The 19,438-nt window shown below is 40.2% G+C and overlaps 2 protein-coding genes across 2 annotated transcripts in view; one reads left to right on the top strand and one right to left on the bottom strand.

The window, feature by feature from the left end:
- GRB2 (growth factor receptor bound protein 2) overlaps positions 1–10,138 on the bottom strand; it is a 100,315-nt gene extending 90,177 nt beyond the window's left edge. The window contains exons 1-2 of the mRNA XM_036755991.1: positions 9,644–10,138; positions 1,192–1,419 (exon numbers count right to left, since the gene is read on the bottom strand). Of these exons, the coding sequence (XP_036611886.1) occupies positions 1,192–1,269 (78 nt within the window). The 5' untranslated portion in view covers positions 1,270–1,419; positions 9,644–10,138. The remainder of the gene's footprint in view (positions 1–1,191; positions 1,420–9,643) is intronic.
- On the top strand, positions 2,043–2,520 carry LOC118847494 (60S ribosomal protein L23a). The gene has a single exon (XM_036755992.1). It carries the CDS (start codon positions 2,050–2,052, stop codon positions 2,518–2,520), a length of 471 nt encoding a protein of 156 aa, XP_036611887.1. The 5' UTR covers positions 2,043–2,049.
- Positions 10,139–19,438: the final 9,300 nt, after the last annotated feature.

The raw sequence follows: 19,438 nt of genomic DNA, 5'->3' as shown, positions 1-19,438 counted from the left end.
AAAATAGATCACTTTAACCATAATCACACAGGACTGAAAAAGCCAGAAGCACTTTTACAACAGGCTGTGTTTCTGCATCATCACTTTCTTCCTCTTTAGAAAATTTCACGAGTTTCTTTCAGTCACAGTAGAGAGAGGCAAGTTCCTAATAACACCCAAGCCACAAGACTACAGTTCAGATAAGCAGAAGTAAAAATTACATACAGTAAACTTCCAAAAAAAAAAAAACCAAACTCAAATGACCAAACACTAAACTTTAAAACCTCTCCATTTAAAGGTGACACACTGTTCTATACACCCACAGCTGTAAAAGTAAATTATATATCTAAAAGGGCAAAGCTGCTATAGTCAATTGTGTAAACAATATAATTAACATGTGCCAGGTGGAAAGAAAATCCTAGTGTAAATAGTGGGGCTCAAAATGAGTTGCAAACGTGTAGAAGCTTATTTTTAAACTGTCAGCAAGTTTCTTTTCTACAATTACAGTATATTATGGGGTAATTGCTTCCCAAGTTTCTTTTAAGAAAATAAAAATCTGACTTCTGCAAGAGCAAGTTAACTACCTTATTATTTATCCCTCAAGATGACTGTTCTCTTAAAGAGATGAAAATACACAGCCAATAATCTTTTATCAAGGTCTGGCATGTATTCTAACCTTCATAAAATCTAGGAACAAATAATTTCTCAAGTGGAAAGGCTCTCCTTGCTACTTGCAACTTTAGTACCATGGAAAAGCAAAGTTTATGACTATCATATAAGATGATGCTAACTTGATGCTTTTGCACAATTCAGTTTGATATCAATCCTTCAAATCCAGGCCGCTAAAATCTCTTTCTAAGGCACTCATGAAAAATGTTTCCACTTTGACCAGTAAAATCAATTTATTCAATCACACTGCTTTGATTTCACTTAGAGAAATCGCTGATGTCAAATCCATGTATACCAACTAAGAAATAGTTAGAATAAATGCTTGTCAATTGACTGAAGCAATCGAGGCAGTTTAAAAAACAACATATCATACCAACTACAACGTGATAATAAACATTTCATTCAACGGTTATCTCCACCTGTCCAGATTAAATAACAGAGAAAATATACTGTGAAAATGAAAAACAAGCAATGCTTTTTTGGATCTCTGTGTAAGAAAGGTTGGTGGCTAAAGGAGGGACTGCACTGAGCATCAACCCTTACCTTGAGGATGTCACCCCTTTTGAAGCTCAACTCATCATCTGCAGTGGCTTTGAAGTCGTATTTGGCGATGGCTTCCATGCTGAGAGCTCCTAAATGCTCAGCAGCTTGGGGCAGGAGGGAACGGAGACCTCCCTGCTGCAGCAGCCCGACTATCTGGGCTCAGACTTTCCTCCCTCCCTGAGATCTGATTCGCTGGAACTGCCTGTAGAGAAGATGTAAGATTCTTCCCTGCAAGGATAAAAGATAACAAGTGAGAGTCAAAAGCAGCCCCCATCAATAGTAGCCCCAACCTGACAATACACCAGATTATAATGAGCCTTCAAATCCCCTGGCTTGGCCTTCCAGACCAAAGCTCCCATTCCCCTCCTTCTTTCTCTTTTTAGCCTCAGCCCTAGGGCCTCAACTGACAATAAACTGGCCAATGGCAGCATCTGTTAAAGCTACTCCATTCCAGACTTGCTTCGTCTTAACTGGCTGGGTGTGTACACAACCAGAAACCTCAACCAAGTCTTCCTCCCTCCCTATCCCATTTCCCACCTAAAATTTAGAACATGAAAAGCTTCCCATGAGAGAAGAGATAGCAATCCTCAAGTTGAGTCTGTTCTCCAAAACCAACCCTTCCTCCATTCCAACCAGCTGTGAGATCTCATGGGAACCGAAGGTTGGCTGGGTGCCATTTCTCAACACCCAAATCAGAGAGTAAGTTTCAGACTTACAATGCTTTTCTTACTCCACTCCCATTCCCCAGCAGGAAGGAGCAAGCCTATCTTCAAAGACTAGAAAGTGAAGAAAGAAGAATGAATAAGGAGTTTATCCTAAATAAGTTTAAAAGAAAAGGTACTTCGCTTTTCCCCCAAGATGGCGCCGAAGGCGAAGAAGGAAGCCGTTGTCCCCCCCAAGACAGAGGCCAAGTCCAAGGCCTTGAAGGCCAAGAAGGCGGTGTTGAAGGGTGTCCACAGCCACAAAAAGAAGAAGATCCGAACATCCCCCACCTTTCGGCGACCCAAGACACTAAGACTTCGAAGGCAGCCCAAATACCCTCGGAAAAGTGCCCCTCGGAGAAACAAGCTGGATCACTATGCCATCATTAAGTTCCCCTTGACCACTGAGTCTGCTATGAAGAAGATTGAGGACAACAACACCCTAGTCTTCATTGTGGACGTCAAAGCCAACAAGCATCAGATAAAGCAGGCGGTAAAGAAGCTGTATGACATCGATGTGGCCAAGGTCAACACATTGATCCGGCCTGATGGAGAGAAGAAGGCCTATGTCCGACTTGCTCCAGACTACGATGCTTTAGATGTTGCCAACAAAATTGGAATCATCTAAACTGTGTCCAGCTATCCCACTCCACCTACAATAAAAAGTTTTCCAGTATAAAAAAAAAAAAAAAGGTACTTCAAGAGACTGATTTCCTGCTACCATTTCTCACCTATAGCCAGAACAGCCATAACACTTCTCCCCTAGCACAGTTCCAAGGAATTATGACCAAAGCTCAAAGCTTCTTTGCCTGCAGAGCCAGGTGCCTGAGTATGCCTCCCTCAACAAAAAGAGATACCACAGAAATTGGGGTCCTTCTCTCAAAAAATCACCTGGTTTAGAGGTGAAAGAGACCTGAGAGACTGTTAATTGCAAACCCCTCACTTTGGAGTAGATACAGCAGGTGCCTAGAAAGGTTAAATGACTTGCACAACATTGGAGAGCTAAGAAGTATCAAGGATGCAATTCCAACTCAGGTTCTCTCTGACTGTGACTACAATGCTCATTCCACTACACCCACTACAAGGTACCTCTTACCTCCCATCTTGAGAAAATCAGCTAGGGATCAAGATCCTGAAAGAAAACAGCACATTCCTCGGCAAGAATGAATCATGTCTACGGGTGGCTAGGTTGCAAAGTTGATAAAGCAGTAGCTCTAGAGTCAAGGACCTGAGTTCAAATCTAGCCTCAAACACTAGATACTTACTAGCTGTATGACCCTAAGCACGTTACTTAACCCCAACTGCCTTGCAAAAAAAAAAAAAAAAAGAATGAATCATGTCTAACTGACCTGATAGAGTAAAATCCAAATTCAAGTCTAACAACTATTTAAGTGCCTACTATATATTGCACACTGTGCTAACTACTAGGGAAGACAAAGGTTAGATAAGACACAAAAGATAAGATTCCTGCACCATGGAGTTTCCATTCTAGAAGGGAGCTACACCATAGGTAATACCAAATAATACACAGGTGTCTCATACGAGAGGCATAAAGTAACTGAAGCAGGGAGATAGAGAAAAGAGACCAAGGAAGGCTTTATGGAAGAGGTACTGATTAAATTGGGCAGGAAATTAAAAGTAGGAGATACTCTAAGAATAGGGAAAAAACAGCAAAAGCAAACATATGGGGGCAGAAAGAACAGGATAATGGGAAGATTGTTAAAGGCCTTTCTAAATAATATTTATTTTCCAACTCATAGAGTAGTTGTGAAGAAAGCAATTTGCAAACTTTAAAACTATAAAAATGTGTTATTGAAGATCAGTTTGAACTTAAAAGACACTAAGAAGCTACTGAAAGATGTTTAAAAGAGTGACATGACTGTAGATACATAACACTAATTATCAGCAATGAGGTGGGTGAAAGTTAAAAAGGGAAGACCTATTAGGCTATTACAGTTGGGCTTATACAGCGAGGGCAGCAGTGGGACTAGGAAGGAAGGGAGTGAGAGATATCATCAAATTAGAAGATAAGACTGAGTGATGCTTTGGCCATTAAAGATGAGGGAAGTGTACGAAAGGTAAGGTTTGAAACCTGGAGTACAGGGTAAGTGGTGCTGCCACTGACATTCAAAATGGATTTTCTTTCAAAATTGGAGGTTTCAGGCATCTGGAGGAATAAACGTGGAAGAAGGCCAAGCATCAGATCCTCACACAGGATTGTCCCAACAGAAAGAAGCTTTTTTTCCCCAGAGCAAGGAGACATAAAATAGTTACTATAATTAGTAGTTAAACAAGTGACTTAGTTCTTTTGCCACAGCAAATGTAGAAAGGACTTTATAACATCACCTTTAAGGAGAAAGTGGATCTCAGCTAAGTTAATACACCATAAAAACTTAGCTTTTGTGAGATCGGGGGGGGGGGGGAATACCAGCTTACTTTTACACTTTAATTCTTGTTCTTGCTCAGTCACTATGCTCATAACAAAGAAAAAAATAGCACTTGGCATTGCCACAATTATAGAATAGGGACAGATATTTATAGTGACACCTAGATCAGATAACAAGCACCCCTGAGAGCTCTTAGGAGGGGCACAGATGATTATTATTCTTTTGTTCTCCTACAAGTTAGCAATTAGAACATTATTCTGACTGACACAGTTGCAATTGGCCTAGTCCTGCCAAGGGGGAATATTAACACAGGGTTAAGGTTGGGCCACAGATTTTACAAATGAAGAAGTTATAAGAAAGGCCTGAGTCGATTTGAAATAAAAACTTTGGGGTTCTAAAGACCTTTTGTAGCATCTAATAAAGAAATTTTTACAGAAGCAGGGTTATGACAAAGATGTAGCTTGTGAAGAGAGGAACTATGCTGAATTGGGATTAAAAAGCAAAAGTACTAATCACCACCAAAAAAGCTAATATTAGGAAGATTTGTTCATTTAAAAGTTTTTTTTTTAAATGGCTCCAGGCTAAGATCCTAAGGCCCTAGGAAACAGGCATTATTTTGGAGAAAACAAACAACCAATGATATAACAGCACATAGTAAATAGAGCAATGGGCTTATCTACCTCTTCCAGACACCTGCCAATTCACTCCAATGACCTCAAGAATAATTTCCAACACTGAGTTGGGAGGGCAACTTCTAATTCAAGGCTACATTACATATGCCGAGCTAATCAACCCTAATTGATTCATCAAAGAACGTTCCAGCTGGAAGGAACCTCAAAGAGTTAGTCTGACCTCTTCATTTTAGAAATGACAGACCCCAGATTAATAAAGTGATTTATCCAAAGTGATTCTAGTTAGCAACAGAGTTGTAGAACCTGAGAGTTCTGGTTCCCAGCCCAGCACTCTTGCTCCACTCCAGACCTAACAAAGGGCCTGTATTTAACAAAGGGCATGCTACAATGTTATCTATATTTAAAAGTTATTTCAAGACTCAAGACAACAATAATCACTAACATTTATATGGTGCTTTAAGGTTGTCAAAGCACTTTGTACAGCATGAAATTGTTCTTACTGCTTTCTGACACTGATTTTGGTTCTGATTACCTAACTCTGAAGGTTTTAGCAGACTCTCAAACCCACAAATCAGACCAGCAATTGTTACTATGTAAAACATGGTTTGATTGATACAAAAACAAGATGCCAAACCCAATTAGCATTAAAGTTGATGTGCCAAAGAAAAATTTACATACCATATATGAAATTTAGAGAAGTGTCCTGGGTGTGGCGCTCACAACGTTAAGTTTAGTGAAGGTTATTAGAACATTCACCGTAAACAACATGATACCACATCTGTCTACTGTAAGCCAATTTTCCTTGGCTAAAAAGATTCAAAAGGGCGTGTCCTTCTGAAGATGGGAAGGAAAATTCCACCCCCAATTAAGCAAAAAGAAAATTTTAAATAGCTAAATAGATGCAAGGAAATCTAAGACTTAGAATCTAAACAGACCTTAATGAGAAATGTTTTCCTAACTGTAATATCTGTAATATCATCATCCCATCCTCCTGGGAAATGGATATAATACATAAGACTAACTTCTAAGCTCTTAACAACTACATTAAACACACTTCTGAAATTGACCTTTCCTATAGCACGGTAAACAATAATGTTTTATTACTTTTATTCACGTATGACCACATGATTATACAATTAATGTTTTCAAAAGAAGTTCATACAAAATTTTTTTTTTTTTGCTGAATTTTTCCTTCTTTCATTCCCTTCTCTTGAAAATTCACAAGAAAGGAAATCCCTGAAGCTTACTGTACCATGATCAGGTCCAATTCACTGTGAGTAAGTATCCTAAAAGAGTCAACAAGTTCCTTATCTGAGTGTTCCTTTTTTGTTAAAAACAACATAAAATCCTAACTAGCAAAAAATAACAATTAGATAAAAAAATAAGAAGCACTTTTAGTGAACTTTAAAAAAAAAACACATCACTGTAGTAATAGAGTCAAATAAATGTTTAAATATACAAAAGTTAATCACACATAATAATGAAAAATCACCAAGTAGGTTTCAAAATATTATTTCCAAATATAGAGGAACTGTAAATTCCACAATGAAGCTGGTTTCCACAGGAGAGTTTCTAATGACTTTATAATTTATGTTAGTACAATATAGATGCCTTAACCAGATTTTAAAATTCCCACTCTTAATGAAGTACTCCAAGTGTTACATGACAAAAAAAAAATGTACATCTTCACATTAGTTTTCACAAAAGAGAAGTACCAAAGCAACTATAAGAAAAAATGAGGAATCTCATGTAGCCTATGCAGAAGCCCATTCCTCGAAAATTATTATGAATTAAGTAAATAATGAGATTAAATTTGCCCCACAGGAAAATCAGACCTCTACTCTAAATTGTTTTCTCTCCCAAGTTAATAGCTTTCTTCTTTCCCGTTCTGTGCCCTAATACCAAAAAAGCAATGGGTAGGAATTCTATTTCATAGCTCAATTAGCTTATTATTGGTGCTTGGTTATCTAAAGAAAAGAAAAAAGAAACAATGAAAAGGACATACGAGTACTCCTAACCAGAATTAGGATTAGCCACAAGGCTAGTGGTGACCTAAGGTGTAAAGGGAGGAAAGGAAAGTGGTTGCAATGGCTGCTTTATCATTATTTTTAATAAATCCCTTTTTATTGATGTCTTTTGTTTTTATATCACATTCATTTCCAAATGTATTTTTCCAACTCTTCTCTACCCTGAGTGCCTTGTTTTAAAATATATATATATTTTTTTCAACAAAAATCAATCCACTTGACAGTATATGCAATATTCCATACCCACAACCAGGACCACCTCAACCCCTCTCATGAAACGAAGGAGGTGAAATTCATACATTTTTAATATAGCAGGACCTGTCTCCTAGGAAGGTAGGCATTTTGTATTAAGACAAGATACATGTGTTAACAGAAGAATGGAGTACACACTAACCACAAGCATAGAAGTGAATGAGAGTGACTGGACAAAGAATCCTGATGAAGACAGAGGAAACAATTGAAAACTTATGATACTTTATATCCATGAAGTTAATTTAAATATAGTTACAATTACTAAGCAAAAATACATGTATTACAATGAAATCTCAAAGCCTCAGATGGATCATAATACACAATTTTTAGACCTTGACCAGAAACCACAAATGCTTTGTCCTGGTGTTTGGTATAGATATCATAAGATCTTAAGATTTGAACACTACAGCCCCAAAGAGAAAGCTGATGTTTCTCCAGGAAGCAGCTTCCTCAATTATTTTTTCTATGTAGATTTTTTTTTTTTGGTCTAGGACCGACTAGGGGATTCTCAAGGACTAGACAAAGAAAATAATGATAATATGAACAGAAAGGACCTGATCACAGCAAATAAATGAATATAACTACCAAGAGGCACACTTTAATTGATTCACCATCAGCCTAAAGAAGTTATTTTCTACTAAGGTTTTCAAGTTCTAATACATGAATTTACAATTGAAGTGGGCCCACAAGAACCTCACGTCCCTTACTCAAGCCTTCATTTTCAAAAATTCACAGCTGAATCAGTCTAAATCCATATCGCTCTCAGAAACCCTACAACAATCTAATCCTTAATATAATGGTGTCTGACACAGGCGAAGAGAAAGGCCCCTACAGGGTACAGCAAACACAAAGGCCCATCCTAGAGTGAAAGAGATTAGAAGAAAATCAATACAAATGACATAAGAGAACTACACTTATGACCTACGGCAGTGTCAATTACTTAGGGATGAATTCAATCCTTTGAGTCCACTAAATCCCCAGAGAGAAGACTGAGTCTCACATGCATCTCTGGCAACCCTTCTGGTTGAATGAAAGAATATAGTGGAATGTATATAGCATCTGGCTTGGTCCTTCTCGAACTGAAAGACAGTTACTGCTACACTGAGTAGGTGGAAGAATAGGAACAGCAAAGTTAAAATTTCACCTTTTTTTCTAAAGGAAAAAAACTCAAGCAAGCAGAAAACTGATGATGCACATAAACAAAAAGAAATCTGTTAATGGTGAAACGCTGATATCCACTGGGCACTGAATAGAAATGAGTTAAAGATTAGAGGATAACCAAAATTATTTACATGATACATGTGTAGGGAGGGGACAGCCAGCAAAGGGTATGCTTGGAAAGATGGTACTCATAAAGACTGAAATAGCAAAATCCAGAAATTCTTTTTCTAACATACCTGGTCAATTCTTTACAATTTAAGACTAAAAAGTACCTGAAATTAAGCTCTAATGCATACTCCACAGTTTCTTCTTCAAACTGAATTTCATATTACTACCATATATGAAGATGCCCAGAATTATTTTCTACACAGGCCGTGGTTTAAATGAGTTATATATTAAAAACTTTCTGGATAAAATTTCTAGTAATTGATTTTATTCTCCCTACATGTCCCACTTCCTTGCTTCAATCACACCAAATACTTCCTTCCCCCCCCCCCCCCCCCGCCCCGAGTGATGCTAGTTTAAAAAATAAAGCCGCGGAACCATTTCAAATGGTTTCCCTATCTTCTCTTCCTAGAAAAAATGCAGGCTTCGTGGCGAGTTCTCCGAAGTTTAGGAAAAATAAGAAATCAAAATCTTTCCTGACACCAGACAGCAGCTGACAGAGATGTGAATGCCGAGCCTGTCAGAGAAAGGGCATCCCCACCACCCTGGCAGTCTCTTCTGAATCCCCTGCTTCCTGCATTAAGGCTGACACAGAATTATTAGTCATTTGCCTTAGTAGTTACTAGAATACTGTAAAGGATTTCTGCTTCTCCCTGGCCTTGGTCTCCAAACGCTCAAGCCAAAGACAGACACAAAATGAAATCAAGAATCCCCCAGCAGGGGAGCTGCACAGTCTCTTGTCTGGGGGGGTCCCAGCATGGGAGAGAGAGGGCGTTGGAGGAGGGGAAGTCCCCAAAGACTAGACTGGGGATGGCTCTCAGAGAGGGGGTCGCTCGGAATAGAGCACGGGATGGGGGGGGGGGCGCCTCCCGGAGGGAGGTGTCAGTGCAGGTAGGGACCGCTGCCCCCTCCCCTGGTCGGTTGGGTGGGGTTTAGGAACTGAGGCACCGGCTCTTCCTACACCCATACAAGAGGTGCCACGGCCCCGCAGCCCGAGCGGCCCCAAAGCTCAGGACCCGGCCCCCACCTCAGGGCCGCCTCCCCGAGGAAAGGGAAGAAAAAAGAGTGGGGGGTGGGGAAAGAGCCGGGCCCTGCCCTAGCTTCCCCGCCCGCTGCCCCGCACTCACAGTGACGCCGAGCTCCCGCTCTCCGCCCCTCCGGCCCGTCCACCCGCAGCGAGCGGCTGCCGAGATCTCGGCGCTCCCCGCAGAGCAGCGCCCGCCGCCGCCCGGTAGCCGCAGCACCAGAGCCGCCTCGCTTCCGCTCCTCCGCTGTACTCCCGCGAGAACTTCCTCTCCTCCGTCGGCCCGGCCAGGCCCCGCCCCCCCGGGAGACTTCCCTCTTCCTCTCCTTCTCCCCCTCCCCCCGCCACCCAGTAAAAGGGGCCCCAGAGCGCAAGCGTTCATTCCCCGGCCCTGCCCAGCAGGTGGGGAAACCTTCGCGGAGTCTCCCTCTGCGCAGGCGCAGACGCAGGCGCTGGCCCCGGCCCGCCTCCGAGCAGGTGTCAAGGGGCAGGCGGGCAGGCATCAACCCTTCCCCCATCTCCTAAAGGAAGCTGTAACTGTTTTCAGAACCAGAGCAAAGACGCCACCTCCTGCCCTCAAGACTTCCCTCTCGCCTTCTCGAAGTGGTTTGTAACTCTTTCCTACCCTTGATCGTCTCCCCCCCCACCCCGCCCTTTTCCTGACATCGCACCGACTAGAAATTGTAAAAGATGAAAGATAACACATCGCCCTCTATTAGAATACCCTAAGGATGATAAGACAAAAGATAGGGGGAAAGGGTTTCCCTGTACCAAAAAATGTTCATACCACTATCATTCCTAATAGGAAAAAAAAGAACCTGGAAATAACCTATATGTCTAAAGATGTGGGAATGACTGAATAAATTGTGGTACATGAACATAATGGAAAAAGAAAATTTTTTTTAAATTGACATATACAAAGCGAGTGAAGGAAAAAGAATCAGAATACATTGACGACTATGTAAAAACAAACGTCTAAAATTACTTCACTGAAAAAATTCAGAGGGAGAAATGGAAACAAAAAGGACGTTTTTGTTATTATATTGTTAAAGTATACAACTTTTTAGACAATTTGTAAATAATATGGTTTACAGTATTATTTATGTAACATCCTCTCTGGAGTATCCCCCAACTTGCTTTCCTACTTGAGATTAGGTCCCCAGAGGATAGCTGGTACTCTCAAGTCATAGAGTACAGACTGGGTGCCTACTCCTACAGCTACAATTCAGGAACCTCCACTATTGTGCTTATCATTAACAATTAGTTAACAGACACGATTAGCTCTTAGCAAAGGCATTTAACTAGGATAGAATAATCAAGTCAATAACCATTAATTTATTAAGTACCTACTATGTGCCAGGCACTGTGCCAAACTCTGAGAATACAAAGAAGGAAAAACCCCAAAACAGTTCCTGCCTGGAAGGAGTTCACAATCTAATGGGAGAGAACATGCAAATAACTATCTGCAAACAAGATATGTACTGGCTAGATTGGAGGAAATCATAGAGGGGAGGCATTAGCATTAAGGGAGACCAGGTAAGGCTTGTTACAGAATGCGAGGTTTTAGCTGAGTTTTGAAAGAAGCCAGGAGGCCAAAGTGAGAAGGGAGAAAATTCTAGGCATGGGAAACAGCCAATGAAAATATCTAGTCAGAAATAGAGTGTCTTATGTGGGGAAGAGCAAAGAGTTCAATGTTACTAGACTGTAGAAGGAAGTAAAGGGTAAAAAACTGGAAAGGCAGAAAGGAGCCAGAATACGGATGTTATCTATAAAATATTTTCTTCAATAAAGCTGGGGTGTGCCCTTCCAAAAATATACTCTGTGTTAGTGGGATGAGTGAGCCCATATATGGGGGGAATATGGGGTTTGTGAGGGCTTGCTGAGCCCTTTTCAGGGCTGCTCATCCACGTTTAGCATCCACGTGTCACCTAGCTCTCACCCGTGTCTCAAAGAATCTGTAGCGTGTGCAGCAGTGACATCCCAGTAAAACCATCTTGGCAGATGGTCTAAACCAGGTTGAGAGTAACCAACAGATCTCAAATCAGTTGGTAGGTTAGGGGGATGTCTACTTGAACCCTTCGAAGACTTCTTCCCCCACCCATGGGTAGATGAAAACAATTTGTTCCAATTACCATGAAGGTGGCTAAAGCAGGCAAAGTGCTTAGAGCTTGGTCAGGTCAGACAGCAAAGATGCCAGGGTCACTGACTGCATCCTGGGCCATCAGCAGTCATCTTGATTTTTGTGTTACCACTGGAGTTCCATGACTCTGGAAGAAAGAGTGAGACTGATAACTTTGACTCACTTAAATCCAATTCAGGTACAAGTCAAGACCTCACCTGTGGTGTCATTGGCCCTCTTCAAAAACGGACAAACAGCAACAGCAAGTGAGGCTACTTGTAAAGAAAATATATGGTCAAATCAACTTGTGCCTCTGGCACTTAGGGGCTTTAATGTCCTTCTACTTGTGGAATCTTCTGGAAGGTCCTCATGGGGTACTGTTTCTGCTGGAGATGGGCAGATGGGCTACTAGAGGTCCCACTCTGTAAAGCTTCTTGAAAGCAGTCTTTCTGTGACTGCCTGAAATGTGTGTGTGTCTATTCTCTCAATTATGCCTCAAACTCTCCTGAACTCACTCTCCAACTGCTGAACAGTAAGAAGGCCAGTTTGTATGCACCAAAAGATATAGGAAGTGGATTAATGTATAATAATGCTAGAAAGAGAGGTTGGAGTTTTAAATGTCAAACTGAGGAGTTTTGTTTGACCCTAGACATAATGGGGAGCTAGTGAAATTTATTGAGTAGGGGAGTGATTTCTCTGAGAAACTGGTGCCCGTTAAGTTGCCTGAGTACATAACATGGGGACTGGTTGAAAGAATTGGTAAACACATGTGGGTTGGTTTACAGATTTCCCTTTGCCAGGAGAGTCAACACACTCTTCTGAGCAGAAGCATTTCTCATGGAGACAAGGTAGGGCTAAATCTAGCTGAACCAGTGCTGCATACTTGCTGCATATGCTTTCCATGCTACTGTTAAATGTTAGATGGTATACATTATTTCATTCTATTTCAAACCTGAACCATGAGATCAGACTGAATCTGGGAAATTGTAATCAGGGGAATATGTAATTGGTTAATTAATCATTTGGATAGATGAGTTTGAATGTCTATGAGTCATCAAGTTTGGAATGCCCAACCGGTAGTTGACGTGGGAATATCACTCAGGAGAAAGAATGAATCTGAAAATTTCCCAAGAAAATTATAGAACAGATCATTAAAAAGATGGTAGGTGAATAGCTAGAAAAGGAAGCAATGATTACAAAGAGTCAACATGGCTTCATCAAGAACAGGTCATGCTGTACTAATCACATTTAAAATTTTGACAGCATTACTAAACTGGTAGATGAGGGCACTGTTGTAAAGGTTTTAGTGAAGCTTTTGATTAGAAAAAAAATCATACTATTCTTGTGGAAAAGATTAAGAGATATGGATTAGATGATAACAAAATCAGATAGATTCAGAACTAGTCAGATGGACAAACTCAAAAAGTAATTGTTAATAACTCACTGTCAACATAGTAGATCTCCAGTGGAGTGCCCTAGGGATCTGTGCTTGGCCCTGCATTGTTTAACATTTCTATAAATAACTTAAATAAAGGTATAGATGGCATGCTCGTCAAATTTTCAAATGATACAAAGCTAAGAGGAATAGCTAACAATGGATGGTGGAGTCAGGATACAATAGGATCTTGACACCTAGAGCATTGGGTTGTATCTAAAAAGATGAAATTCAGTAGAGACAAATGTAAAGTCTTACATTGGGCACAAAAAAATCAGCCTCACAAATAAGGAAGCATTGTTAGATCGCAGTTCCAAAAAAGATCTGAGGGTCCTATTGGCTGCAAGCTCAATATGAGCTGAAGAGTACTCAGAGAAGAGTGACAAGAATGGTGAAGGGCAGTGAGTCCAGTTTATATACGCATTGGTTAAAAGAATTAGACAGTAAAAATATTTATAGTAGTTCTTTTTGTGGTGGCCAAGAACTAGAAATTGAGGGGCTGCCCAGCAATTAGAGAATAGCTGAACAAATTATGCTATATAAATGTGATGGACTGCTGTCATGTTATATGAAATGAAGGGGATAGTTCAGAGAAACTGGTAAGAATTGCTATAGCATAGAGTGAGCAGAACTGAAGAATTATTTATACAATAGCAATAATATTGCCAAGACAACTTTGAAAAACTTGGGAATTCTGATCAATGCAATGACCAGCCATGATTCCAGAGGACTCATAATAAAGCATGCTACCTACCTCCTGAGAGAAGGTAATAGATTCATAGTATAGAATGAGAATAGAGGCGGTGGCCAAGGCCATTTTGGGGAATTTGTTTTGCTTGACTATGCATATATGTTTTTAACAGGGAGTTTGTTTTCCTCTCTTACTCAGTGAAGACAGGGGAAGAGATGAAAGAGAAAAAGTGTATTTTTATTGATTGAAAAAAAGAAAACTAATTTTTAAAAATGGGAGTAAATAGTAGAAAGGAAAGAAGGAAGGAAAGAAAGAAAGAGAAAGAGAAAAAGTTAAGAGGGAAAAAGGAAGGAAGGAAAGGAAAAAAGGCAGGGAGGAAGAAACTGAGCAGTTAGGTGGATACAGTGTATAGAACTTAACCTTTGTCTGCCTTAGTCTCTTCATCAGTAAAACGAGGATAAAAATAGCACCTATGAATACTGTGGGGATTGTGCTAGAGAATCAAATACAGTGAAGTAAAAGGATTGCCTTGCAGCAGCGAAGACCCAATTAAATTAGATAACATAGATTTGTGGTATACCCAGTCAGCTGGGTGCCATAACTTCTTCCAGTTCCATGCAACAACTTGCAAATAAGAGTAGAGTTAAGTAGATGACGGAAATAATCCAGAGCTGGGCTCTAGCAAGGAATGACTAACTACTAACTGTGTGACTCTGGGCAAGTCACAACCCCATTCGCCTCAGTTCCTCATCTCTAAAATGAGCTGGAGAAGTAAATGCCAAAGACTACTCCAGTATCTCTTTCAAGAAAACCCCCAAAATGGGTTCACAAAGAGACATGACTAGAAACAACTGAACAACAATAAAAAGACTGGCAATAAGATGAGAGGGCCACAATCTCAGGAGTATGGGATAGTGTAATATTGAAAGGCTTAACTAAAGGTTCAAGACTATGAAAGGAGGAATATCATGTCTCTCCCCTGCTTAAAACTTTCCAGAGACTACTGATGGCCCTTTATGTACCGTTCATATTCCTTTGCTTGTCATTAACATGCCTGCATAATCTGAAATAACTCTATCTTTTCAGCTTTAGTTCATATTACACCCCTCCATGTGCTCTACAAGACAAAGTGAACTACTCTTTGTCCTCAAAGGTATTTTCTTACCTCTGTGACTTTCTTGAACTCTTCCTTATGCCTATCGAACTCCCGACTATCCTTTTCTAATATTTTTACAGCTGCTGCTGGGTATGGGAAGATGGTCTCTAAAGACACTAGACAGACCACTCTGTTCTAGAACCACATGTGTGATCTGGATTAGATTCAATCCTGGGGAAATTTGACCCTAAAAGAAAGGTCAGATTCATTTTCTCAAACTCTTGGGCTCATCAAACTCCCACCCCAGCTCCCCAGGAAAGAATTACTTAAAGTTTACCATGTCTAGAGTCTTGCCAAAAGGGGAAGTAGAAAAGTACTAACATATAACGTAAATCAAATAGGGGACAGATATTTATTTCCTCCACACAAAAGAAATGCTTAACATAGAGATGGCTCACAAACACAAATTGATCAAAGGATTTAAAACAGAATTCAGTATCATAATTACTATTATGCTCAGCAGACACTGAAAGAAACTTAAACAAGAAGCAGTAATAACTACAGTTATACTTTTCAGGGAGGAGGAACTTAAACCTCAGAATATGAAGTTTTCATGACTGCTGAATAGACATTTTGCATTTCACCTCAGCTCTGCACTGTTGTCCTTAATGTCCACATCTTCGGCAGATAGAGACCTGGATTCATCCTCTAGCTATATTTCATCTTCTCCAAGGGCAGAAAATCTACCTGTTGCCAGTCATATATGACCAAGGGACCCAGGATCTCCAACCTTTTGAACTCACAGGATTACCTCCAAAATTGGCTGTGTCTCCCTTGAGATTACTGTTTAGTCACCTGTACTCAAGAAAGGAAATACAAAACGGGGGCAAGCAGAGAGGAGAAAGCAGTGTGGAGTACCAAGACCTAAGTTCAGATCATCTAGCTAAGTGCCCTCTCTAGCTACCATGTGCTAACGATCCATCATTTCTCATCATTTGAGGGAAGGGCACCAGAACTCTCTTCTACACCTACAGGAATAGATTTGAATAATTCTGCCTTGATTTGGAAACAGAAAGAGAAGAGACATGTGAGGGCAGATCATTTCCTTTTAAAGCTACACTGTGTTGGTGGCTTTTCTTTCTCAGTGGCTAGTAAAGAGATTGCTTTGTCATACCCAAAGAGCCAAGGCCTTCAGTTCTGAGTCAAACATGCCAGAAGCAGACACAGACTTCATTATCCCCAAAGAAACCAAGCATTAAGGTAGCATATATGATCAGCTATGAGCAAACAGTATAGATCTAGACATCCCCTGTTACATTTTAAAGCCTTATTCAAATACCACTTCTTCCATGAAGCCTTCCCTGATATGTCCAGGTAGGGAATGTTCTTTCTTTCCCCTTGGACTTCACATAATACCTTGCATCTTTCTAACATACTTATCACATCATGCATTCTCTTGTATTATAGTTATTTGTGTGTGTCCTGTCCCCATAGTAGGTTGTAGGCTCCAAGAGAAGGATATGTCTCCACATCCAGGAGTATGTTAGAGTAAGCTCATACCAGCTCAAGAGAGCCAATTGTTAAATTTTCTGTGTGAGCATTTACACCTTGGAAATAATGAAATTTTGCAAATCAGGGTTCGATTTATTGTTTTGTGGATTTCTAGACTTAAGAAAGTAATGGAGAAAATTTTAATAATGCAAATTAATGGCATTGCCCCTGTTAGACACTAAGCACCATGAAGACAAGGGTAGCATTCTTTTTAAGCTTAGTATCTCCATTCCCCTTTCCCTATCATCCTGGCATAGTGCTATTCACTGTAAGTGCTTCCAAAATACTTATTGAAAATTAAAGTGAAATTAATAGAAACAGTGTGTGCACATACATAGAGGTAATATTTGAAGTCCCCAGAGTAGGTGAAAGGAGAGAGTGATAATGACTAATAATAGCCAGTAGTGATTACTATGTGCTAGCTGCCTTCATGGCTATTGGAACAAATTGTTTCCATCCACCCATTCTGCCAGGGGAAGTCTTCACATGCTTCAGGTAGACATCCCCCCAACTCACTCATGGGTTTGAGGCCTGTTGGTCACCCTTAACCCGGTTTAGCTCATCTGCCAAGAGGCTTTTCCTGGGATATGGTTGCTGCATCCTCTCTGGCTTCTTGGAGCCACAGATGAGAGCTGAGTGTCAGGTGGATACCAAAGGTAGATGAGCAGCTCTGAAAAGGACTCGCCCTCACACCAGAGGTGCTAGTCCTCCCTGAACACCCCGTAAACCTATTGGAGATGCCCAAGGTCATCCATGGTATCATGAACCATTGCCAATCATCTTGATTTTTGTCTTGCTACTAGACTTCGATGGCTCTGGAAGAGAGAGTAAGTTTGACAGCTTTGTGCAACTCTGCCTCACAAATCCAATCCAAGTCATCATCCGTGATGTCACTGATCTTCTTTAAAAAACAAAGGACATACAACAGCTGTTGTAAGATACCATTAGGTGCTTTTCATTTGATCCTCACAACAACCTTGGGAGGTAGGTGCTCTTATTAGCCGCATTTTACATATGAAGAAGCTGCCGTGAACAGAAATTAAGTGACTTGCCCAGAATCACACAGCTAGTAAGTGTCTGAGACCAGGTTGGACCTCAATTTTTCCTGACTCTGGGTCCTTTTAAAATACAATATAGTTATGGCAGCTTGAGAGAACATAGCCCCAAGATATTCCACTTATAGGAAAAGTACATAGAAAAAAAGATAAAGATTTGAATGCATGTACTGATAGAATGTAACAAGGAAAAGCAACATAATGTAGCAAAAAGAACCCTGCAGGTAGAAGATGTATTCTTTAGGCTACACTTGGCCACTAAGTAGTTGCATGGCTCTGATCAAGTCACTTAACCTGTCTTATTTTCTTCCTCTGTGAAATAGGGATATTAACAGCTGCACTGTCTACCTGCTGGCACTACTATAAAAATCAAATGAGAAAATGTATATGGAAGATTTCTAGTTAAGATGGCTACTCAAAGGGATATAAGTTGGCCCTACCTCCCTTTAGAAACACCAATTAACAACAAATAACAAATTCCAAATGGAATTTTAAAACCAAAGGAAAGCCCCACTGAGATCTTTCAACTCATAAAGAATTGCATGGGCAGACAAGACTGAAAGTAAGGCAGCTCCAAGAGGCCTGTAAGAGGAGGCAGCTCAAGGACACTGGCCAGTTGTTGTGGCCTGGTATTTGGGGATGCCTTGGGGGATTAGCTTCAAGCCAGCGCCAACTCTGGTGGGACCATTCCAGTTGCTGAGGTCCAGGCCAGAGCGTGAAACCTCATACCTCTGGGTTGGTGACTAAAAGGGAAAACTATGGGTACTAGTATAACTAGGGGTCCTGGGACTCCACAGGGGACCAGGCTAAAGCCTGCTAATCTGGGTCAGGCTACCAATAGGTTTGAGGCCTGAAGCCATAAATCCCCAGTAGGTGACAGCCTAAAGAAATTGACAAAGTCAGGATGACTAGTTGGGGAAGCCCCAGAAATCAGAGATAGTGTGCATCCAGCTCCTATCCCTAGGCCAGGATATTAATAACAGAATAGCACTGTGGAGTAAGTCAGGGCCTGGCACCAGGCATCTTTCTACTCAGAGGCCAGAGAATAGCAACATTTACACTGTAGCAGAGGAATGATCTAGCTCTGGTATAACATTGTCCCACACTAAGACTACAATGAAAGTTAGGATGTGGGCCTAGTCAATTTATCTAACATTGCAAACAGTGGCAGAGCCTGGCTCTAGCAAAAACAAACGAACAAAAAACCTAATTCAACAAAGGGAAAAATCCTCTCATAATAAAGAGACACTGTGATAAAATATAGATAAATCATTAGAAGGAGAAAATAACTGAACCACAGAGTTCAGGGGGAAAAAAACTAGATTGGCCACAAGTTCTCCAAAAATATAAAATACATTAAGAACTAAAACTTTTTTTATAATGACAAAATATTTGGAACAAAAATGGACAATCCTATTTAAGTGGTCAACATATGAAGAAACAGAGCAAATTGTTTAAAAATGATTCAATGAAGCAGCAAGAAATTCTAGAACAAAGTCAAAGGATTGAAGTTAGAAAGAGTGAAATATCAATAATCGAAAACAACTGATCTGGAAAATAAGAAAAGGAGAAAAAAGCCAAGAATCATTGGATTCCTGAAAAATTATAATCCAATGAAAAACTTGGATACCATATTTCAAGAAATAGTTTTTAAACTGTCCAGAACAATTGGATTTTGAGGTGAAAACAGAATCCTTAAAGAAACCCCAAATTGAACACACCTTAAAATATCACAGCCAAAGTACAGAGTTTTAAGATTAATTTTTTTTTTAAATTGCAAGCATCTAGGAATAAAAAGATCACATAATTAGGAATTTTACTTAGGATCACACAAGATTTAGCAGCAACTACTTCAAAAGAAAGGAAGTCTTGGATTATGAGATGCCAAAGGGCAAAAGAAAAAGCTTTCCAACCAATAATAACATATCCTGCATGAGTATAAGTCTGTAGG

The sequence above is a fragment of the Trichosurus vulpecula genome, chromosome 4, assembly GCF_011100635.1.
Source record: "Trichosurus vulpecula isolate mTriVul1 chromosome 4, mTriVul1.pri, whole genome shotgun sequence".
Taxonomy (NCBI): Eukaryota; Metazoa; Chordata; class Mammalia; order Diprotodontia; family Phalangeridae; genus Trichosurus; species Trichosurus vulpecula.
The sequence above is the reverse complement of the archived record's forward strand: the minus strand, read 5'-3'. Positions and strand labels throughout refer to the sequence as shown.

Bases quoted from the DNA above. Each gene is read 5' to 3' on its own strand.
- LOC118847494 (XM_036755992.1), top strand. From the start codon at position 2,050: ATGGCGCCGAAGGCGAAGAAGGAAGCCGTTGTCCCCCCCAAGACAGAG.